Here is a 24,924-nt window from a genome sequence, read left to right on the forward strand (position 1 = left end):
TACTTGTGATTGGTCTATTCAGACTCTCTATTTCTTCTTGATTGAGTTTTGGGAGGTTGTATGACTCTAAGAATTTGTCCATTTCTTCTAGATTATCCAATTTGTTGGCATATAGTTTTTCACAGTATTCTCTTACAATCATTCATATTTCTGTGGTATCTGTTGTAATTTCTCCTCTTTCATTTCTAATTTTATTTATTTGAGCCTACTCTCTTTTATTCTTAGTGAGTCTGGCTAAGGGTTTGTCCATTTTGTTTATCTTCTCAAAGAACCAGCTCTTTGTTTCACTGATCATTTCTACTGCTTTTTTTGGTTTCAATTTCATTTATTTCTTCTCTAATTTTTATTATTTCCCTCCTTCTGCTGACTTTGTGCCCTGTTTGTTCTTCTTTTTCTAATTCTGTTAGGTATAGTTTAAGATTGCTTATTTGGGATTTTTCTTGTTGGTTAAGGTGGGCCTGTATTGCTATGAGTTTCCCTCTCAGGACAGCTTTTGCTGCATCCCACATGAATTGGTATGGTGTATTTTCATTTTCATTTGTCTCCGGATATTTTTTGATTTCTCTTTTAATTTCTTCAATGATCCACTGGTTGTTCAGTAGCATGTTATTTAGTCTCCACATCTTTGTCACTTTCCCTGTCTTTTTTCCTGTAGTTGATTCCTAGTTTCATAGCATTATGGTCAGAAAAGATGCTTGTTATGATTTTAATCTTCTTAAATTTATAGAGGCTTGGGGCCAGCCTGATAGCATAGTGGTTAAGTGCACACACTACACTTCGGTGCTCCAGGGTTCGCGGGTTTGGATCCTGGGCGTGCATCTATGCACTGCTTATCAAGCCATGGCAGAAATCCCATATAAAGTAGAGGAAGATGGGCACAGATGTTAGCCCGGGGTCAATCTTCCTCAGCAAAAAAGAGGAGGACTGACATCAGATGTTAGCTCAGGGCTGATCTTCCTCACAAAAATAAATAAATAAATAAAAAATAAATTTAAAAAAAGTTATAGAGGTTTGCCTTGTTCCCAACATACAGTCTATCCTTGAGAATGGTCCATGCACACTTGAGAAGAATGTGTAATCTGCTGTGTTTGGATGGAGTGCTCTATATATCTCTATTAAGTCCATCTTGTCTAGTTTTTCATTTAAGTCCACTATTTCCTTATTAAATTTCTGTCTGGATGATCTATCTATTGATGTAAGTGGGGTGTTAAGATCCTCTACTATTATTGTGTTGTTGTTAATATCTCCTTTTAGGTTTGTTAACAGTTGCTTTATGTACTTTGGTGCTCCTGTGTTGGGTGCATCTATATTTATAAGTGATATGTCTTCCTGGTGGAATGTCCATTTTATCATTATATATTGCCCTTCTTTGTCTCTCATTACCTGTTTTATCTTGAAGTCTACTTTGTCTGATATAAGTACAGCAACACCTGCTTTCTTTGTTTGTCATTAGTTTAGAGTATTGTCTTCCATCCTTTCACTCTGAGCCTGTGTTTGTCTTTAGAGCTGAGATGTATTTCCTGGAGGCAGCATATTATTGGGTCTTTTTTTTTTAATCCATCCCTCCACTCTGAGTTTTGATTGGAGAATTCAATCCATTTACATCTAGAGTGAATATGATACATGAGGGCTTAATGTTGCTATTTTATCGCTCATTTTCTGGTTCTTCTGCATTTCCTTTGTTTCTCGTCCCATGTGTTTCAGACTACCAATTCAGTTTGGTAGTTCTGTATGGCAGTTTTCTTAGTTTTCTCTTTATTTATCATACGTGTTGCTGTTCTGATTATTTGTTTAGTGGTTACCATGAGGTTTGTTGATTCCATCCCTTGCCTCTTCCCCTTCTCAGTTATTACTTTCACAACTTATTCCATCTTGTGTTGTGAGTTTGTGGTTAAAATGAGGAGCTTATATTTATTTTCAGTGTTTTCCTTCCCTTTATCTTTGATGTTATAATTAAGTGTTTGCTAACCTATTCTGATGGAGAGCTGCAATTTTTCTGATTTTGTATACCTATTTTTCTCCTTGCTCAAGGCTTTGTACACCTTTTGTCTTTTTTTCTCAGGCATGAGGGCCTTCTTGAGCATTTCTTGTAGTGGGCGTCTTGTGGCAATGAACTCCCTTAGCTTTTGTTTATCTGGGAAAGTTATTATTTCTCCATCATATCTGAAGGATATTTTTGCTGGATAGAGTATTCTTGGCTGCAAGTTTTTGTCTTTCAGAATTTTGAATATATCGTTCCATTTTCTCCTAGCCTGTAAGGTTTCTGCTGAGAAATCCACTGACAGCCTGATAGGAATTCCTTGGTACATTTTTTTTTTTTTTTTTGTCTTGTTGCCCTTAATATTTTTTCTTTGTCATTCACTTTTGCCAGGTTTACTATTATATGCCTTGGAGAAGGTCTGTTTATGTTGCTATAGTTAGGAGATCTATTGACTTCATTCACTTGTATTTCCAGCTCCTTCCCCAGGTTTGGGAAGTTCTCAGTTATTTCTTTGAATGAGCTCTCTGCTCCCTTTTCCTTCTCTTCTCCCTCTGGAATACCTATAATCCTTATGTTGCATTTCCTAATTGAGTCAGACATTTCTCAGAGAATTTCATTTCTTTTTAGTCTTAGTTCTCTCTCCTCCTCTATCTGAAGCATTTCTGCATTCCTATCCTCTATATTGTTAATTCTTTCCTCAATATTGTCAGCTCTGTTCTTTAAAGATTCTGGATTTTCCTTTATCTCCTCCACTGTGTTTTTCATCTCCAACATTTCTTATTGGTTTTCCTCTATAGTTTCAATCTCTTTTGTGAAGAAGTTTTTGATTTCATTGAACTATCTGTATTTTTTTGTAACTTGTTGAGCTTTTTTATGATAGCTATTTTGAATTCTCTGTCATTTAGATTATAAATTTCTGTGCCTTCAGGATTGATATCTGGGTGCTTGTCATTTTCCTTCTGGTCTAGAGATTTAATATATTTTTGCATACTGTTTGAGGGTGTGGGTTTGTTTTTCCTCATAATGAAAATATCTGGTCGCAGCTTCCAACTGCCACCACTGGGTGAGGGTCAACAGCTGTGTATTCTGAGCCTGCCACAATCCACGGGTGCTGTGGTCGACCGGCTGAGCTGAAGCACCGGGCCGGGGGAGGGGTGCTTTCTTTCCCCTACCCGATCCCAGGGGCTTCTCATTCTTCCCTCGCTATCTGCTCTCCTGGGATGCTAGCTTGATGAAGAAACCCCTGTGTAGGAGTTTCCCATGGGCTGTGAGGGAACTCGGTGAGTGATGGTTTTCCCACAGAGGGCCGCCCCTCCCCCATCTCTCTCTGAGAGCAACGCCGACCCAGAGTCGCTGCCATCCGGCGAGGTAAGGAGCTCTCCTTACCTCCTTCCACTTCCTCTGAGGGTTCCAGCACCTCCACCTTCAGATGTAAGCCTGTGTGGGTCTCTTAGACATCTTTTGTGTTGTGTGAATGTCCTCTGTTGGTATATGAATGTCCTTTTTGTTCACTCCGCCATGATGCTGATGTCATTCATCCCAAATAGACTTTTTAGGTATTGTTAGAAAACAAACATCTTAAGACTCCACAGAAATTTTTAAACCTTAAATTATTCTTCAAAAACCTAAAACCCTCAGTATTCCATGGAAAAATAATATACATATTTAAATTAAACTCTGTACTTTGAAACCAAAAATAGAAACACTTTCCAAACTGGTGTTAAGGCAGGGGAAAGACTACTAAAAGTAATCATCTTTCAAAGGACAATAACAAAATCAAAAGCTTGAATATATAATTCAGTTATGTTTTTAAAAATTATTTTAACATAATTGTGGCAGATTAAAAATGGTCACAATTTCTTGGAAACAAGAGTCTATGTCCCCTCCCATTGAATCTGGGTGAGCCTATGACTCCTTTGACCAATAAGTTATAGTGGAAGTGATGCTGTGCCCGATTCCAGGCTAACCTTTAACAGGACTGCCAGTTCCTGCTTGGTCTGTTGGAGCCCTGGGCTGCCAGGTAAGAAGTCCAACTATCAGGCTGAAGAAACCATATGCAGATGCCCTCAAACTACATGGAGAGGGACAGGAGCCCAGATGAGCCAAGCTTTCCAGCCATCCTCACCAAAGCACCAGGAAAGTGGGTAAATACAATCTCCAGACCAGAACTGTTGTCAGCTAAATACCTTCAAGTGATCCTAGACAACACCATAGGAGCAGAGGAATCAACCATCCAAGCCATGTCTGAATTCCTGACCTACAAAATCATGAACTCTAATAAAATGGTTGTTATTTTAAGCCACTAAATTTTGGCAAAGAAAACCAAACTCGAAAAATACATTTTGCATTGCAACCTAGTACTCTATACATATACATAACTGAAACGTTTCACAAAGCAATACTTACCCTTACCATATTCAATGCATTGATATTTTCTATTCTATTTTCCTTGTATAAAATACTAGTTGTGCTACACCCAAATTGATTCATGATCTAGTCTGAAAAACATTTTAGTCCATATTACTCACTCCACAGGTGCATACACACATCTAGACAGAAACCGCAATAGGACCCAGGTGTCCTGATTCCTCATCCAAAACTCTTCTCCTTGCACCATGCTAACAGCCCATAAATATGACAGTTCATAACAAGAAGTTTCTCACAAACACATACACAGCTCGGAGTTGAGTAAAAAGCTGAAAAACCGAGATGTCTGAGGTTGGAGGTTATGTAAAAATCAGAAACAGCTAAGAGGAATTGAGCCTTTTCCTTTTTTATCACTGTCTTTTACCTCCTTCTTCCTGTTCACAGATCTATATTTCCCTCCTCCTACTTCCTTTTTCCCATGGTTATCAAGCATCACGAAATAGGGTTGTTTTTTTTTTTTAATTTTATTTATTTATTTTTCCCCCAAAGCCCCAGTAGTTGTATGTCATAGCTGCACATCCTTCTAGTTGCTGTATGTGGGACGCGGCCTCAGCATGGCCGGAGAAGCAGTGCATCGGTGCGCGCCCAGGATCCGAACCCGGGCCGCCAGCAGCGGAGCGCGTGCACTTAACTGCTAAGCCACGGGGCCGGCCCTGAAATAGGGGTTTTTAAATATCAGCTGAATTTAATGAAATGTTATAGTCCTATTCTTAAAAGTAGGCTAACTGAACATTTCATCATTTCTTTAAAACTGTTGCTTTTTAAAAATTATTTTTATGAGGTCCAAGGCTAACTGTGGCTGTAGGTCATTTTTAATGAAAAAGAATTTTCTTCACTCCCATCTCAGATCTGATAGAACATTTTTATAAAATTTTAAATTATTAATAGTATTAAAAGATTAATAGCTTTTCAGATTACTAGAAATTGTTTCATGTATAATACAGGAATAATTTTTGAAGCAAAGGGTTTGCTTAATTTTTTTAATTGTAAACTCACTGTTTACAATTAAACAGTGATTTTTTTACTATTGATTCCTATTGCTAATGTTTATACAATACCTGAATATTGCAGCTAATTGCTAAAAATCTTAAAATAAGACAGATTCAGTTTGAATCCTATCTCTGCCACTTACTAATGGTGTAATCTTAGGCACATTAAACTCTCTGAACAGGGCCGGCCCCGTGGCTTAGCGGTTAAGTGCGCGTGCTCCGCTGCTGGCGGCCCGGGTTCGGATCCCGGGATTGCACCGACGCACCGCTTCTCCGGCCATGCTGAGGCCGCGTGCCATATACAGCAACTAGAAGGATGTACAGCTATGACAGACAACTATCTACCGGGGCTTTGGGGGAAAAATAAATAAATAAAATCTTAAAAAAAAAAAAAAACTCTCTGAACAGTAATGGTTACCTCATATTATTATAACAATTAATAATGCTAAAGTCATAAGATTCAAATTATTAATATCAGGGAAAAGTACAAAATCTCCAAAGTAAATTAAAACTTATTAGAAATTGTGCTCTGAACTGGAACATTTTAACTTTTAAACATAAGCAAAATTGATTTGCCCACGGCTTTTAATTAGAAAACACAATACACTCAAAATTCAAGTTCAATGAGTTAATCTATTTGCAAAGCATACCATTAAGTATATCCCACAAGGGAATATTTATTCGTTGGGGGGGGAACTAATGTGTGAATAAGAGAACTTGAAAAACAAAAATCTAAACAAGGTTACTGAACACACTGCCGCAGAATTTCTTTAAGTAGTGTGCTTATCGGGCCGGCCCCGTGGCTTAGCGGTTAAGTGTGCACGCTCCGCTGCTGGTGGCCCAGGTTCGGATCCCGGGCACGCACCGACGCACCGCTTCTCCGGCCATGCTGAGGCCGCGTCCCACATACAGCAACTAGAGGGATGTGCAGCTATGACACACAACTATCTACTGGGGCTTTGTGGGGGAAAAAAATAATAAATAAATAAAATCTTTAAAAAAAAAAAAGTAGTGTGCTTATCTAGCACATATAGAATCACTTTGACAAGTTCTCAATTTGAATCTTCATAGTGTAATATAAATAGCAAGAAATGTGAGTCAGATGTCCTGAGTGTGAAATGAGAACTCACTATTTAGGGACTCAACTTCTCTGGGTCTATTTCCTCAGCTGAAGACAGTTACCTAGTGGCCTTCTTGTGAGGATCAATAAGAAAAGGTAAGTGAAAGTGCTTAATATATTCTTTAAATATGTTATTCTTATCTTAAAAAAAAACAACTGATACTTCATTTCTTGTTCCAGAAGGTAGGACAATGGGAATCTCATCTCAGATACTTAAGAGCTTTAAGTAACTAGCTGTGTTACTTGACTGATATCACTTAACCTCTCGGGGCTTCAATTCTCTCAACTGTACAATGTAAATATTAGACTGATTTAAGTACCTCATGAGGCACTAACAATCTAGAGTCTAAAACACGTTCAAAGAGTTTTCAAAAATCACATGAAAATGTGAACTATCATTTTAAACCCACATCTGGCTGATACTGAGATTTGCTATTGTTTTCACACCTCAATTCTATGATTTACAGAAAACTTCAACTCTGGGAGGTCCCACCCTACTTGGGAATCTTAGCCATCTCCTCCCACTCCTGCTCCTACCTTTACTCCCACCAGCATTCCCAAGCTGTGTCTGGAAATACCAAAGTAGCTTCTCAAGGGATTCTCAGCCTAGGAGAGACTGCTTTAACCTGTTTTATGAGTATAAAGAAGCAACATCCTGGCCAACAAGAAATCATTTAAAGAACTCTGAATCTGACTTGATATCTACAGGATACTAACAAGTCTTCTCATGAACGTAGTTTATTCAAGCTTCACAGAGAACTGAGGTCAAAGGTTTCTGGTGTGTGTGTGTGTGTTTTCCCATTAGTGGAAAAATGTACTCCTCTTCCTTTATTTGTGCTGAATCTAGGGGAGGAATGCTACACAAATAGAGGAAGAGGAGTGTTTAAAGAAGGGATTCCTACCTAATGGAGGAGGCTAGGCAAAGATAACTTAAGATTCCTCCCAATTCTAAGGATCTGTGACTCTAAGTCTAGAAATTTATATATTTCTTTATAGCGCACCCTTACGATATTCAAACACAGGGATGAATGCACCCAAAGAAGTCGAACCTACCATGCAGAAAAGAACATATACCCCCTCCCCCCAAAAAAGACAAATCTTTTGAGTTATTTTTTTACTAAAATACTATTTTTTGATACTAAACATTTAGTACTACTTACTGAATTTAATAACATAACTATGTTTTACTGTAATATTTCAAACCTAAACAATCCAGTTCTATACATTGGATAAGCAAGTGCCAAGTAAAACAAACAAGACAAAGCAGAATTTTGTCAGCATACTTTAATGGGTAACATGCTATCCCATGCTAAAACATAACATAATCCGCTCATCTTGAGTGTGTGAGAACAGAGACATAACCAAGGGTATAAGTCTGCATCACTTCTACAGCCTAACAGCTTTAATCTTCAACAAAACTGAGAACTAAAAATGATAACTAAGATCTCAGCTCTGTTTAGGAAAAATAATTTCTGAAAAACTCCATTTTAGGGGGAACCTAAGACTTCCTCAGTCATGCCTATAAAATAAGAAAATGTTCAAATCTCTAATGTGGTTAACTTCAAAGACAACACACTTAAATCATTTATTCTTTTTTTGTTTTTTTGTTTTTTGTGAGGAAAATCAGCCCTGAGCTAACATCCGTGCTAATCCTCCTCTTTTTGCTGAGGAAGACTGGCTCTGAGCTAACATCTATTGCCAATCCTCCTCCTTTTTTCCCCCCCCCAAAGCCCCAGTAGATAGTTGTATGTCATAGGTGCACATCCTTCTAGTTGCTGTATGTGGGACGCAGCCTCAGCATGGCTGGAGAAGTGGTGCGTCGGTGCGCGCCCGGGATCCGAACCCAGGCCGCCAGTAGCGCAGCTCACGTGCTCAACCGCTAAGCCACGGGGCCGGCCCCTAAATTGTTTATTCTTAAAGGAGATAACTTTCTTGTATTTCAGTTTGTTTACTCAAAAACTTGACATGGTTTTTCAGACTTTAGCTCTAGGGTTCAGAGAGTAAAACAGTTCAATATGCTAGAAAATCTAAGACATTTGAATTTGATTCTTTTGCTATATTTTGTTTTCAAGTGACCCCTCCTGGATGAGTCAACAGAGACAAATTTCTTTAAAATACCATTTTGTGGTATTATCCTTTGGTTACATAGTATGCTATAAAATTAATAACAGTATTGCTGACCTTCAGTGCTTTTGGAGTTCTAATTACATTGCAGATAGTCTCACTAATTAAGAACTTCCTAACACAGAGGGAAACAATTCATCATTCTGATAGGTCACTGAGATCTTCTTTGTATATTCTCTCTTTCAGAAAATTTATTCCTCTACCAAATAAGCAATTCTACTATATTTACAAAAGAAAGAAAACACTGACCACAGGATCTTAATAAAATGTTACTGTTTATATGTTTATATAGAGGAAGTATATTTATCCTGAGAGAATTCTCCCCATGGACAAATGCAATAAATGATTATTATAGTCAAAGCTCACTACAGTCAGGAGAAAGAACAGAAATGTAATCCAGGAGTGCATCTCTTGCCTCTACTGTTCTCCAGTACTGGATTTATTTCACACACAAACTCACTCCATGTAACAAGTAAAATGAAAGGTCCAAGAACCACGAAGTATTTTCAGGTAAGGGTTCTCTCTAACAACTCTTACAAACAGATAAGAACTTATAGCTAATACATGAATCCATTTTACACCACTGAGTACTACAAACATAACCCTAAGACATCTTTAAAGAGTTAGCATTCATTAATTCAACAAAAATTTAGAGCCTGTTATGTTGCAGTGAAGTAATCAATTAGGAAGCACTAACAGTTATTCAACTAGTTTTCTTATTTCGACTATCAGTAGACAAGACAGAACATGCACATACTGTACATACCAATAATGCAAAGTATGCAGTACAAACAGCCAGAGAAGGAGCCATTTCCAGGCTGTGTGACTAGGAAAGTTTTATAGAGAAGAGAGATTTTGCCAGACCTCAACGAATGAGGTTTTGAGTGGGGAGATTGTTTTCATAAATATTTTCTGTACATGCTATAATGACACCACCTCCCTCATTCTACAAGGTCCTGGTGGAGTTGTTGATTAGAGTGTCCCTCTCAACTTCCATCCACTCCCCCACATAAACAAACATCACTGGCTCACACACTCACCCATACCCACTGGCATGTGTGGGCACGCGCATGCACACATGCGCACACACACACACAGCAAGGGATTAGGAGTGAAAATATAGCCAAGGCTGGCCAAAATCCCCATCTCTGATATAGTAATTGGTTCAATGGTGGGTATGTAACCTAGGCAGAACCAATCAGTGTATTCTCAAAACTGATACATGCATGTGGAAAGTCTCTTCCATTGGGCTCATTGAGATTTTGGCTTGGGGTTGAGAAAGACCATCTTTCTTGTTACATTGAGATGGCCTGTGTGAGAAATAAATCCAATACCAGAGGATAATAGAGGCAAGAGATGCACTCCTAGAATGAGTCATATTTGGCTGGACTTCCCAGATGTTAGTAATTGAGTCTCTTAGAGACTTAGAAATGGTTCTACTAGGGATGCACCCAAGTCCAGCCTCAGTCTCTAGAAGGCAAATAGCCAACTAAGTACTTCAATATCATTTCTGATAATTCCTAATTTTGTGAGTGACCACATAGGCTACCTTCATATCTATAATCCTATATTTTCAGATAACGTAGAAAAATAGTAGGGCTTACTAGTAACTAAATGTAGCTTACTGACTAAATAGTGAGACTGTTAATACAGTAACCAAATTGATGTGCCTTGAGCAGGTAAGAATTTCTTACATGATAGTTGCTGTACATATTTTTTTATTCTATTCTAAAGAAGATGCTGAAATCGGCATGCACGCAATTAAAGCCAAAATGCAAATGGAAACTCAGATGTTCTTATGTTGAAAGCTAATTACATTGCTTTCTAGATAACATATTCTTTTAAGAAGTCATATGAAGCCACAAATACAAACAAAAACATCAGAAATAAAATATAGGAGGGAAACAACTTTAAATCTGCTTTGGAAGATATTCAAAAAGTATCTTCTGGGGGACAGCCCTTTGGCCGAGGGGTTAAAGTTCTGCGCGCTCCACTTCAGCAGCCCAGGTTCACAGGTTCGCATCCCAGGTGTGGACCCACTCCACTCATCAGCCATGCTGTGGAGGCATCCCACATGCAAAATAGAGGAAGACTGGCACAGATGTTACCTCAGGGCTAATCTTCCTCAAGTGAAAAAAGAAACAAGTATCTTCTTCAAGCAGTATGTGAAACTTCAGTTTGTGAGACCACTTCAATGAAATAAGCCTTCCAAATCTTCAAGTCCAAAAGTTGAAGACAAGTCGTTCCATTAGTCAGTTACTATTGGAGAAGAAAAGCCTAATAACTCAACAACATAACCAGTACCAGTATTACAGTAGAGCTAGCCAAAAGAGATCTTTGAAATAAGCATCTATTTAGTAATGTAGAAGTGTAGAATGGGGATTATAGGAAACATCTAGCAACTGACTGTGATGAAAAATGATTGTTCCTGCACAATAGCCAACTTTTAAAAGCTGACTATTTAAATTTTAAGCTAATTAAATTTTTAATAAAAGTCCACAATCCTTTTGCTGAATCCTTTGGGCAAGATATGTTTTGGGGCCAGAATTTTATGGGATTCAGAAGTTTATGGATTTTAGGGAGGTAACACACTGTATGTATGATATATTTTGTAAACTGCCCAGGAGGGTTTCATGCAGTATGCCATTAACAGACTAATATTTCTACAGCAAAACATACATTTGTATCAGACAAATAAACACTACAGAGAGCCTAATATCGGTTCAAATTTTGCTACCAAATTAATTCATCTTAAGCATTTTAAAAAAACTTCCGGTTTTCAGAGTTTTTGAGATTTCAGAAACATAGATGAAAAGATGAAAACCTATACTAAAATCATAATACTTATTTTACAAAGTTTCAGATTAGTATCCCAGAGGTCCATTCTGCAATGGTGATATTTAGCCACTCAGCACTCAGCCAAATTATGTATTCCGTGCACATCAAATTTCTCCAGGTTAAAATCAAGAGTCCTAAAAACAAACAAAACAAAACAAAACAAAAAAAATCAAGAGTCCTAATATACATGTTCAGTGTAGAAAAGTTGTAAAACACAAAAAAAGAATAAACAAAAACAACCCACAATCCTTCCACCTACAGACAACTAATAAATTTTTGGTGTCTCAACTTTCAGATTCTTTCTATACATATTAATATAATAATTAGGATCAAAATCTCTATGGTTTTAGTGTGGATCTTTGTTTTTATCTTACGATATACCTGGAATATCCATTCAACCTAAGGACTTTGATCTTTCTTAAATTCTGGAAAATTCTCAGCCATCATCTCTTCCAATATGGCCTCTCCACCATTCACACTATTTTCTCTTTTTGGAACTCCCAGTTAGATGTGAGCTGGTGCCTCTCAATTTATATTCATATCTCTTAATTTCTCTTTACTTTTCTGTGCTCCATCTGGGTGACTTACTCAGTATTATCTTCCAATTCACTAATTTTCCCTTCAAATATGTTTGGTCTCGAGTTTAACCAACCTATTTTTTGTTCTAATTTCAGTAACTCCACTTTTTCTTTTACACAACCATTTACTTCATATCTACCTTTTTTTGATACATAACATGTTTTGTAATGGCTCTCACTTCTTTTATCTTTCTAAGGATCTTCAAAATACTTTAAGTCATTTTGCAATTGCTCTAATAATTCCATTAGATTTTGAATGAATTTATCTCCTGATGGTTGTATTTATTTTCTAAGTAATGGTCTTCCTCATATGTTTGCATGCTTACTTTCCCTTCCTTTTTCTAGCGGTTTTCTTTTTTTTTTTTTTTAAAGATTTTATTTATTTTATTTTCCCCCCAAAGCCCCAGTGGATAGTTGTGTGTCGTAGCTGCACATCCTTCTAGTTGCTGTATGTGGGACTCGGCCTCAGGATGAACGGAGAAGTGGTGCCTCGATGCGCACCCGGGATCCGAACCCGGGCCACCAGCATCGCAGCGTGCGCACTTAACCACCAAGCCACAGGGCCGGCCCGTCTAGCGGTTTTCAAGTAGGCCAACCCCTCTTCCAGAGCCCATGCCCTCCAAGCTTGGTGCTCTTGTAGTAGGTCATAGTGGGGAAATTACAGTTCCCAACTCTGAGCCATCTGGCAGCTCAGCCACTTCTGTGTCACCACTTCAGGTCCACAGCTTTTTAAAGCAACAGCAAGGAGCAGAAGCTTTCAGCCTTCTTTTCATCTAGCCCCAGCCCAGCTCTGAGTTTCATCCAGGGTATCAGACCCCAGTTCCCCTCCACAGAGTTATTTCCACCAGTTCCTGAACCCAGAGTCTAACTGCATGTTTCCTTTCCATTTTAGTCCCTGGAGGTATTTATCTTGTTCTGGAGTACACCTACATCTTTTCATTTTTCTTTCACTTATTTTATTGAGGTCATAATGATATATAACTGTAATTTCAGGTATACATTATTATTTATCAGTTTCTGAATAGATTGCATTGTGCTTACCACCAATAGTCTTAATTTTTATCCATCACCATATATATGTGCCCCTTTACCCACCCTCCCAACCCCCCTCCTCTCTGGTAACCACTAATGTGTTCTCTTCATCCATATGTTTGTTTATCTTCCACATGAGTGAAATCATATGGTGTTTGTCTCTCTCTGTCTGACTTATTTTGCTTAACATAATACCCTCAAGGTCCATCCATGTTGTTGCAAATGGGACAATTTTGTCTTTTCTTCATGGATGAGTATTATTCCATTGTATATATACACCACATCTTTTTTTTTTTTAATTAATTAATTAATTTATTTATTTATTTTTCCCCCAAAGCCCCAGTAGATAGTTGTATGTCATAGTTGCACATCTTTCTACTTGCTGTATGTGGGACGCGGCCTCAGCGTGGCCAGAGAAGCGGTGTGTCGGTGCACACCCAGGATCCGAACCCAGGCCGCCAGCAGTGGAGCGCGCGCACCCAACCACTAAGCCACGGGGCTGGCCCTACACCACATCTTCTTTATCCTTCATCCATAGCAGGGCACTTGGGTTGCTACCACGTCTTGGCAATTGTGAATAATGCTGCAATAAACATAGGGGTGCATAAATCTCTGAATTATTGATTTCAAGTTTGTTGGATAAATACCCAGTAGTGGGATAGCTGGGTCATACGGTATTTCTATTTTTAATTTTTTGAGAAATTTCCATACTCTTTTCCATAGTGGCTACACGAGTTTGCATTCCCACCAGCAGTGTATGAGGGTTCCCTTTCTCAACATCCTCTCCAACATTTGTTATTTTTTGTCTTGGTAATTATAGCCATTCTGACAGGTGTAAGGTGATAGCTCATTGTAGTTTTGAATTTCCCTAATAATTAGTGATGTTGGACACCTTTTCATGTGCCTGTTGGCCATCTGTATATTTTCTTTGGAAAAATGTCTGTTCATATCCTCTGCCCATTTTTTGATCGGGTTGTTTGTTTTTTGTTGTTGAGTTGTATGAATTCCTTATCTACTTTGGAAATTAACCCCTTGTCAGATATATGACTTGAAAATATTTTCTCCCAGTTGGAAGTTTGTCTTTTCCTTTTGTTCATGGTTTCCTTTGTCTTGCAGAAGCTCTTTAGTCTAATGTAGTTCCATTTGTTTCTTTTTTTCCTTTTCTTTCCCATGCCTGAGTAGATATGGTATTCGAAAAGATGCTGCTCAGGCCAATGTCAAAGAGTGTACTGCCTATATTGTCTTCTAAGAGTTTTATGGTTTTAGGTCTTACACTCAAGTATTTAATCCATTTTGAGTTAATTTTTGTGTATGGTATAAGATAATGGCCTACTTTCATTCTTTTGCATGTGGCTGTCCAGTTTTCCCAACACCATTTATTGAGGAGACTTTCCTTTCTCCATTGTATGTTCTCGGCTCCTTTGTTGAAGATTAGCGGTCCATAGATGTGTGGCTTTATTTCTGGGCTTTCAATTCTGTTCCATTGATCTGTATGTCTGTTTTCGTTCCAGTATCATGTTGTTTTGATTACTATAGTTTTGTAGTATATATATATATATTTTTTTTTTTAAGGCATATTCTTTTTTTTTTCCCCCCAAAGCCCCAGTAGATAGTTGTATGTCATAGTTGCACATCTTTCTAGCTGCTCTATGTGGGCCGCGGCCTTAGCATAGCCAGAGAAGCAGTGCATCGGTGTGCCTGGGATCCGAACCGGGGCCGCCAGTAGCAGAGCGCGTGCACTTTACCGCTAAGCCACGGGGCCGGCCCCTGTAGTATATTTTGAAGTCAGGTATTGGGTGACTCCAGCTTTGTTCTTCTTTCTCAGGATTGCTTTAGCTATTTGGGGTCTTTTGTTGCTCCATATAAATTTTAGGATTCTTTGCTCTATTTCAGTGAAGAACGTCAGTGGGATTCTGATTGGGGTTGCACTGAATCTGTAGACTGCATTAGGTAATATTGACATTTTAACTATGTTTATTCTTCCAATCCATGAGCATGGAATATCTGTCCATTTCTTTATGTCTTCTTCAATTTCTTTCAATAATGTCTTATAGTTTTCAGTGTATAGGTCTTTCACCTCCTTGGTCAAGTTTATTCCTAAATATTTTATTCTTTTTGTTCTGATTATAAATGGGATTGTATTCTTGACTTTTCTATCTGCTAGTATGTTATTAGTGTATAGAAATGCAACTGATTTTTCTAAGTTGATTTTGTACTCTGCAACTTCGCTGTAGTTGTTGATTATTTCTAATAGTTTTCTGGTGGATTCTTTCACGTTTTCTATATATAGGATTATGTTGTTTACCTATATGTAGGATCATGTTGTCTCCAAACAGCAAGAGTTTCACTTATTCCTTTCCAACTTGGATAACTTTTATTTCTTTTTCTTGCCTAATTGCTCTGGCCAAAACCTCCAGTACTATGTTGAATAGGAGTGGAGAGTGGACACCCTTGTCTTGTTCCTGTTCTCAGAGGGATGGCTTTCAGTTTTTCACCACTGAGTATCCTGTTGGCTGTGGGTTTGTCATATATGGCCTTCATTATGTTGAAGTACTTTCCTTCTATCCCCATTTTATTGAGAGTTTTTATCATAAATGGATGTTGGATCTTGTCAAATGCTTTCTCTGCATCTATTGAGATGATCATGTGATTTTTATTTCACATTTTGTTAATGTAGTGTAGCACACTGATTGATTTGAGGAAGCTGAACCATCTGTGTGTCTCCGGTATAAATCCCACTTGGTCATGGTGTATGATCCTTTTAATGTATTGCTGTATTTGGTTTGCCAATATCTTGTTGAGGATTTGTGCATCTATGTTCATTAGCAATACTGGCCTGTAATTATCCTTCTTTGTGTTGTCCTTGTCTGCTTTTCTTATCAGGATGATGTTGGCCTTGTAGAATGAATTAGGAAGCATTCTGTCTTCCTCAATTTTTTGGAATAGTTTGAGAAGGATAGGTATTAAATCTTCTTTGAATGTTTAGTAGAATTGTCCAGAGAAGCCATCTGGTCCCAGACTTGTGTTTTTTGGAAGATATTTTATTACTGTTTCAATCTCTTTACTTGGGATTGGTCTATTCAGATTCTCTATTTCTTCTTGATTCAGTTTTGGGAGGTTGTATGAGTCTAAGAATTTGTCCATATTCCATTTCCTCTAGGTTATCCAATTTGTTGGCATATAGTTTTTTGTAATATTCTCTTATAATCCTTTGTATTTCTGTGATATCCATTGTAATTTCTCCTCTATCAGTTCTATTTATTTGAGCCTTCTCTTTTTCTTAGTGAGTCTGGCTAAGGATTTGTCCATTTTGTTTATCTTCTCAAAGAACTGGCTCTTACTTTCAATGATCCTTTCTACTGTTTTTTTGGTTTCAATTTCATTTATTTCTGCTCTAATTCTTATTATTTCCCTCCTTCTGCTGACTTTGGGCTGTTTATTCTTTCTCTAGTTCTGTTAGGTGTAGTTTAAGATTACTTATTTGAGATTTCTTCATTGATCCAGTGGCTCTTCAGTAGCATGTTGTTTAGTCTCCACATATTCGTGACTTCCCCAGCTTTTTTCTTGTAATTGATTTCTAGTGTCATAACATTGTGGTCAGAAAAGATGCTTGATATGATTTCAATTTTCTTAAATTTATTGAGGCTTGCCTTGTTTCCCAACATATGGCCTATTTTTGAGAATGTTCCTGTGTATTCTGCTTCTTTTGGATGGAATGTTCTATATATATCTATTAAGTCCACCTGGTCTAATTTTTCATTTGAGTCCACTACTTCCTTGTTGACTTCGTGTCTGGATGATCTATCCATTGATGTAAGTGGGATGTTGAGGTCCCCTACCATTCTTGTGTGGCTGTTAATTTCTCCCTTTAGGTCTCTTAATAGTTGCTTTATATACTTTGGTGCTCCTGTGTTAGGTGCATATATATTCATAAGTGTTATGTCTTCCTGGCAGAGTGTCCCTTTTATCATTAGATACTGCCCCTCTGTCTCTCACTGCCTTTTTTTATCTTGAAGTCTGCTTTGTCTGATATAAGTATGGCAACATCTGCCTTCTTTTGCTTCCCATTTGCTTGGAGTATCATCTTCCATCCCTTCACTCTGAGCCTGTGTTTGTCTTTAGAGCTGAGATGTGTTTCCTGGAGGCAGCATATTGTTCAGTCTCATTTTTTAATCCATCCAGCCACTCTGTGTCTTTTGATTGGAGAATTCAATCCACTGACATTTAGAGTGATTATTGATATATGAGGGCTTAATACTGCCATTTTATCTCTTGTTTTCCGGTTGTTCTATATTTCCCTTGTTTCTTTTCCCTTGTATTTCTGACTGCCATTTCAGTTTGGTGGCTTTCTGTGATGGTTTTCTCAGTTTTCTCTTTGTTTATGATTTGTGGCTCTGCTCTGATTTTTTGTTTAGTGGTTACCATGAGGTTTGTATAAAAGATCTCATAGATCAGACAGTCCTTTTTCTGATAGCCTCTTATCTTCATTAGTCTAAGCAGGTTCCATCCCTCTCCTCTTCCCCGTCTAAGTTATTGTTGTCACAAATTATTGTTTTGTGTTGTGAGTTTATGATTAAAATGAAGTGTTTGTAGTTATTTTCCATGCTTTCCTTCCATTTATCTTTTATGTTATAATTGTTTGCTAACCTGTTCTGATAGACAGCTGCAATTTGCTGATTTTGTCTGTCTATTTATCTCCTTGCTCAAGGCTTTGTAAATCTTTGCCTTTTTGTTTCAGGTATGAGGCCATCCTTGATCATATCTTGTAGGGGAGGTCCAGTGGCAATGAACTCCCTCAGCTTTTGTTTAATCTGGGAAAGCTTTTATTTCTCCATTGTATCTGAAGGATAGTTTTACCGGATAGAGTATTCTTGGCTGAAAGGTTTTGTCTTTCAGTATTTTGAATATATCATTCCAATCTCTCCTAGCCTGTAACGCTTCTGCTGAGATAATCCACTGAAAGCCTGATAGGGGTTCCTCTGTAGATTATTCTCTTCTGCCTTGCTGCCCTTAATATTCTTTCTTTGTCATTGATTTTGCCAGTTTTACTATTATATTCCTTGTAGAAGGTCTTCTTGCATTGATGTAATTAGGAGTTCTATTAGCTTCATATACTTGTTAGTCAGGTTCCTTCCCCAGGTTTGGGAAGTTCTCAGCAATTATTTCTTTGAACAAGCTCTCCGCTCCTTTCTCACTCTCTTCTCCCTCTGGAATACCTATAATCCTCATGTTGTATTTCCTAATTGAATGGATATTTCTCGAAGAATTTTTTCATTTTTTTTAAGTCTTAGTTCTCACTCCTCCTGCACCTGAAGCATTTCAATATTTCTGTCCTCTAAATCACTAATTCTGTCCTCCATTCTGTCCTATGATGTCCTCCATAACATCAGCTCTGTTTTTTAAGGTTTCTAGATTGTTTTTTTCCTCATTCATTGTGTTCTTCATCTCCAGAATTTCTGTTTGTTTTTTTTAGAGTTTCTATCTCTTTGGTGAAGAATTCCTTCTGCTCATTAATTTTATTCCTGAGATCATTGAACTGTCTTTCTGAGTTTTCTTGTAACTCACTGAGTTTCTTTATGACAACTATTTTGAATTCTCTGTCATTTAGATTGTAAATTTCTGTAATTTTAGGATTGATTTCTGGAGACTTGTCATTTTCCTTCTGCTATGGAGTGTTAATGTAGTTCTTCATAGTGTTTGATGAAGTGATCCTCTGCCAGTGCATAGTGGTAGTGTCAGATTGCAGATTTCACCTGCCACCTCTTGTGGGGGGGGGGGGTAGGGGTGGCAGGAGCTGTGTTTTCCAAACCGACCACATCTGCTGGAAGTTGTGCCAACAGGGCTCATCTTCGTTTGCCTGCTGGCTGCAGCCACTTGTCAGATCACACACACACATGCAGGTGCTCTGGTGCTGATCCACTGCGTTGGCTGGACACTGGCTCAGCTGGCGCGCTAGGCGCATGGGGGGAGGTGCTTTATTTCACAAGCATGTGCAGGTCACACTATGTTTGGTGGGTCCCCAAGCAGTGGCTGAGCTGCACCACTCGTTGTGGAGCGTTCCCACGGGCCGGGCTGCATTCCAAAAGCAAAAGCATTGGTTTAGATGTCTAACCCCACCTCCTCTTACAGTCACACACCAGCTGCTGCATGAGGACCCATGACCTAGACTGCTGCCACTGGTGATGGGGAGTGGATTTGCTCACCTCCTTCCACTGCTTTGCAGGGATCGAGCAGCTGCACCTTCAGATGTATGGCTGCGTGGATCTCTCACATGTCTTATTGTGCTTCGTAGGGAATCCTCTGTTGGTTAATGAATGTCCATTTGGTTGAAACTTAGTGGGGGAGAAACTAAGGGAACACCTCACTCCGCCATGATGCTGATGTCACTCTTATCATTTTTCTTTTTAAATCTGTAATTGCTACATTTGGATCAGAGTAGGGAGTCAAAAGCAGAATAAACAGTACCATAATAATAACAGCTAACATTTACTGAAGACTTATTATGTGCCAATTTCATATTCATTTTCTCATGAAATATTCTCAACAATCTTTTGAGGTAGGTACTATTACTATACCCATTTTATAGGTGATAAAACAGAGGTACAAGGCCAGTAAGCAATCTTCAAGATTACCAGCTAATAAGGACCAAGAGTCAAATCAGTTGTCTGATTCCAGAGACCATGCTCTTAATCACTGCTCTACTCGCTTCCATCCTGACCAGAATGCTCTTTACAATTTTGATTCTCTCTCTTCTTTTTTCCACTTAACTGTGAACATTTTGCACACAGGCAGAATTTTAATCAATGGAAGGGAAGTGGAGCCATATTACAGGCAGAAAGCAGCATATCAACCTACTGTTTTATTTAGTGTTATTCAGTCTAGGCCTACACCTAAAATAAGGAACTACTTTTCAATGCCCATCTTTTTTCCTAGAGCCCTTCTCACTTTCCCTGGGCTCCAAGCACTTCAGGCTTGCCCCTGAATATCCATGACCATCTAAGCAGGCTTTCCTCTGGCTCTGTCTCTCTACCACCCTCACTCTGCTCTACTACATATTGCCCAGGAAAGGACCTGATTAAGGCATTCATACAAAGTACCTCAGGAGACTTTTGTCTTCCATTTTCCCTCATAGCTCAAAGCCTTAATCTTAAAGGATTAAATTTGTGAATATAAGTGAACAGCATGCTATTTCATCCAAAAAGAGCCAAACTCAATTTCAGGCTGCGTTAATAAAAATATAAGTTCTAGAAAAGTGAAGGTTATCAGTCCCACCCTATGTTGTGCTGATTAATTCATTCAACAAACATTAACTGAACAGCTCCTAACGACCAGGCACTGTGCAACACTAAGGACACACAATCATCCTTTCTCTTTTCCAGTCTGCATATATTTTCCTTATTTAATCCTCACAATGACCCCTCCAAGAACAGTGTGTTCAGTTTATAAAAATAAAGTAATCTTCCAGAGAATTTTCTGAAAGAGAAAAAAATGTGGTTTGGAAGAAGAGGTTACTGAAGTTGTTGCTTGGTCACCTAAGATACTTACAGACTTTTATTCCTAGGGTTACTATGCAATTTTAAAAGACAGGGTCCTTAGTGAGGTACGAGATGGTGGCAGAGGGGAGTCCAAGTGAAATGGTTAGGAAGCAATAATTTGAGAAAAGCTCAACATTTGCTGATTGGAGAATTGCAGTTTGTTTCCTTTTTAGTATTAAAAGTCATGACTCAGAACACTCTTTAATTGCTAATGTCAGAGAAAGTTACAATGTGGGCTCTTAGGATTCAACTCTTCCTAACATCAACTTCAGAGCTTACAAATATTTGCTATGATGAATAAGTAAAGCTATGCCTGAAGAAGATTAGGCAGAACTTGAGAGTGGAAGTAGAGACACTAGTTAGGAAGCCAATACAAAGTCTAAGCAAGACACAGTCTAAACTTGAGTTGTTGCAGCAGGAATGGAAAAGGAAAGGCATTTATAAGACATTACTGAAGAAGAAAAGACCAACTTTGATAACTACATGTGGATGGAAAATGAAGCAAATATCTAAGTTCTAAACTTTGGAGAAACAGAAGTTAGTGGTGCCGTTAACAGATGCAGGAACCATAGAAGAAGGTGCAGATTTAGGACAACAGGTGTATTTAGTTTGGTACATATGACTTCGAAGTGTCAGCAAGACACTCAGAAGGAGATATTGAGCAGATAGTTAAAATTAGGGTCTGAGAGCTGAAGGATATAGAGATAGAAAGATCACACATGTGAAACCCTCCAGTACAAAGCCTGGAATCCCTACATCTTCTGCTTTAGCCAAACCAAACCATCTGTAGTTCCCCAACAGAGGCAGCTCTCTTCCATCTCCACCTCTAAACAAACATTCCTATAAAGCCACATACCCTACTTTATACCTGGTTTATTCCTTGTCATCTTTCAGAATGCTCAGGTATCATTTTCCCAAACCCTACTCATTTCCCACCAAAAGGGTGGTACCTGAGTCTTACCTCTCTATATATATGTACCTAATATTTAGCACTATGCCTAAATTAGCAGGCACTTAAAAGTCTGACTGAAAGAACAGACTTGGCATGTGCTCAATAAGACTTGGAAGGAACTGTATCCTCTTAGAGGTGACCACTAAAGAAATGAACTTGGATGAGATTTCCAAAGGAGAAAAAAGAACTATGTGGTCCTAGATATAGGTAATCATCATGGAACATCTTCTTCTAGGGAGCAGTTCCCGAGAATGCTTCTGAACTTTTCAGCCCTAAATATCTCACCTGTAACATGGGGATCACTACTGCTACCTCACAGATTGCTGGGAAAATTAAATGAGATAGCATATATAAAGCAGCGAGTATAAAGTCTGGGACTCAACTATTGTTCCCTTCTGTTCCCCAACCCACTGCAAAACATGTTAGAGCCTGCCTATTTCTTTGCAACTTTAGTAACTGCTTTCCCCTGAAAAGCAATCCAACCTAGAAAATAATGGATATTTGAAAAAGAGAGGCTAGACTTGTCAGATGCTTTCCGTAGAGCAGAGTTTTTTCAATCTCAACACAACTGTCAATTTTGGCTGGATAATTCTTTGTTGTAGGGGGCTCTCTGTGCATTGTAGGATGTTTAACAGCATCTTTGACCTCTACCCACTAGATGCCACTAGCACTCCCCACCAAAAATGTCTCCAGACATTGCCAAATGTCCCCTTGGGGGCAAAATTTCCCCTCATTGACAACTGCTACCTCAGAGCTAAATGAAATTCTCACAAAGCTCTAAATCCATTCCCTGACATCTACAAATATATCTCATAAATGTATTTGTTCCCCATTCACTGATTCTACACATTAAATTATGCTTAGATTTTATAAGCCTTTCTCCTTAAAAGTTAATCGGAACTGGTAACTAGCCCCTTAACTGTCAAGCAGTCATCAGAGATAATGCATGCAGTCTAACCACTCAGTGCATTATCACACTGCAATCCTTAAAGCCAAACTAATATAATGAAAGTAGGAAGAACCAATTCCAAAAGGTCTTTACACAAAATTAAAAGATTGGTCCCAGTACTCAAGCGTCTCATCCTTAACTTCATGTCTAGAGGTGGCACTAACTAAGTAGATATTGTATAAAATGAGTTTTAGTTGCCTAAGGACTTTTACAAATTTTAAATTACACTAATGGCATATATATAAAAATATATATATATAAAATGCATTATATGTATTTAAGAATTATTATGTATCATATCCCCATATATTGCAACAACATAAAAAGTTATGTACACTAACAAAAAAACAGAAGCAAAAGTAGAGAAACAAAAACTGAGTTAACAGTTCACTAGGGTTTCTGGATAAACTGCTCTAAGTTAATAAGTATAGCATGGTAATTAAGAGTACAGACTTGGAATCAGACTACCTGGATTAAAATCCCAACCCCATCACTTACTAGATAGGTGACCTTGATCAAGTTACTTAACCTCTCTATGGCTCTTTCCTCCCTGGTAAAATGGAGATTATAGTATCTACCTTGTAGGGTTGTTGTGGGATTCAATCAGTTAAAATGGATAAAATGCTGAAACAATGCCCAGCACATACTTAAGTATTAAACATTAGAATTCATCATTATTTTTAAGGATGCATAGGCAGAGAAAAGTGTATCTTGGGTGGCTGTATAAAAATAGGCATAGTAGAGTCAAACAACAATGAACTTGCACGCACATGCTCTGGATCCATATTTCAGTTCCTTATCTAAGTGTTTAATTTGGGCTTCAATTTCCTCATCTGTAAAACAGGAAACCACTTTGACAATGGATTAGCATAAGGGAAAACCTAAGGCCGTATGTCTAGTAAGATAGCAAGGAAAAGTTGCATCTGTCTTCCAACTCGGTAGAGGAAACTTTATGAAGGAGGTGCCTTTTAAGGAAATATTCTAAAAATGGGCCCAGAAGGGAGAGCACATGCCTCGCACCCAGGTAAAGCCTTTGCTTTACTCTATAGTTTTAAAGCTTAAAATAAAAATAGAACATCTTGAGTTGTTAAAAAAAAGTTTTATTTTCTTCGTATAAGGTAGGTACGGGTAGGAGGAATGCATTAAAGGCACTGGTCACCGTCAATTCAAAACAGCAGGAACACTCCACCAGGCCCCTGTGAACTTTTCTTTTCAATTCTGAATGATTCATTCTTTTGGAGGAAAAAAAGGGTAATGTTGGAAGAAACAAGATTTCTCTTGTATAATCAGGAGTGTCCTAATAGTTTTAAATCAATTTGATATGTCTATTTTTAGATTAAGAAACCACTGCCTCCCAACGAACATTTCAAAATCATCAAGGACTGTGCGCGCTGCATGTTATACTTATTAGGAAGGAATATTTTAGCAAACAACTTTTTACAAGTAAAAGTGGCATCATCAAGCACATGTGAGGCAGGTGTTAGGGGCAGAACTGTCCCCATTGCTGCCAAAACGTGGAAAGAAAAATCAACCTTTCCTATCCATTCAGCCAAAGACGGCCCCGGTAAAGCCTCGGAGGCCGGGTGTATGTCCCTGATAGAGGGTCTTCAAAGGTGCCAACTTTCAGAGTGTGAACGAAAAGAAAGGTCAAATCGTCCTCCTGGGACACTTGACGAAAAATCCCCGATAATTCTTTCTTTGCCTCAGCGTAGAGCAGCAGCTGGGCCTCCTCCTCGTTAACCTCCAGTGAAGAGGAGGCGGCCGCGTATGACTGCTCTGGTCCAATCTCCTCCTCTGGGGGTCACAGTACCGACAGGGAGGGCTCCCACGTGGCGCCCGCAGCCTGGCCACAGCTGGCTCGGCCTTCCCACCCCCACCCCTCGGCTGGCGTTCTGATTGGCCAAAGGCGGCCGGAGTCACTCCGGAGCAGCGGCGATTCGGCCAAACTGGGCGGGCACCGGTTGAGGGGTCGCAGCCTTGCGGGCAGCTCCCCGAGCAGCCGGTCCTCCGTGTTGGCCCCATGCCCGCAGCGAAGGCACCACCCAGTGCCGGAGCCGCGCAACCCCACGTGGGCCCTGGTTAGCGGCAGACGCCGTCGCCCTCCACCCTACGTCGGGTAGCCCTCACCTCAGCGCTCGCGGCGCCTCCACCTTTAGCTTCTTGGGCTTCCGCTCCTCCTCAGCCGCTGCCATCTTCGCGCTCCCACCCTACTTAAGCTCCAGCCCACGCCCCACCCCTTCGACTCTCTGGCCCCGCCCCCTCCTCGCATCACCGCCTCCTTTCCTCCGAACCCCGCCCCTCCCGACTCCTCTCAGTCTGTGCCTCCCCCACCCACAGCCATTGGCTCTACCCGTCGGTTGCACCAATTGGCTAAAACATAGCCCTCCTGACCCCGCCCA

The 24,924-nt window shown here is 39.1% G+C and overlaps 1 protein-coding gene across 1 annotated transcript in view; it reads right to left on the bottom strand.

The window, feature by feature from the left end:
- ADK (adenosine kinase) overlaps positions 1-24,736 on the bottom strand; it is a 539,838-nt gene extending 515,102 nt beyond the window's left edge. Inside the window, exon 1 of the mRNA XM_004426944.3 lies at positions 24,653-24,736. Within this exon, the coding sequence (XP_004427001.1) occupies positions 24,653-24,717 (65 nt within the window). The 5' untranslated portion in view covers positions 24,718-24,736. The remainder of the gene's footprint in view (positions 1-24,652) is intronic.
- Between the last annotated feature and the right edge of the window lie 188 nt (positions 24,737-24,924).

This window comes from Ceratotherium simum, chromosome 6 (genome assembly GCF_057802395.1).
Source record: "Ceratotherium simum simum isolate JZ-2026a chromosome 6, ASM5780239v1, whole genome shotgun sequence".
NCBI classification, from domain to species: domain Eukaryota; kingdom Metazoa; phylum Chordata; class Mammalia; order Perissodactyla; family Rhinocerotidae; genus Ceratotherium; species Ceratotherium simum.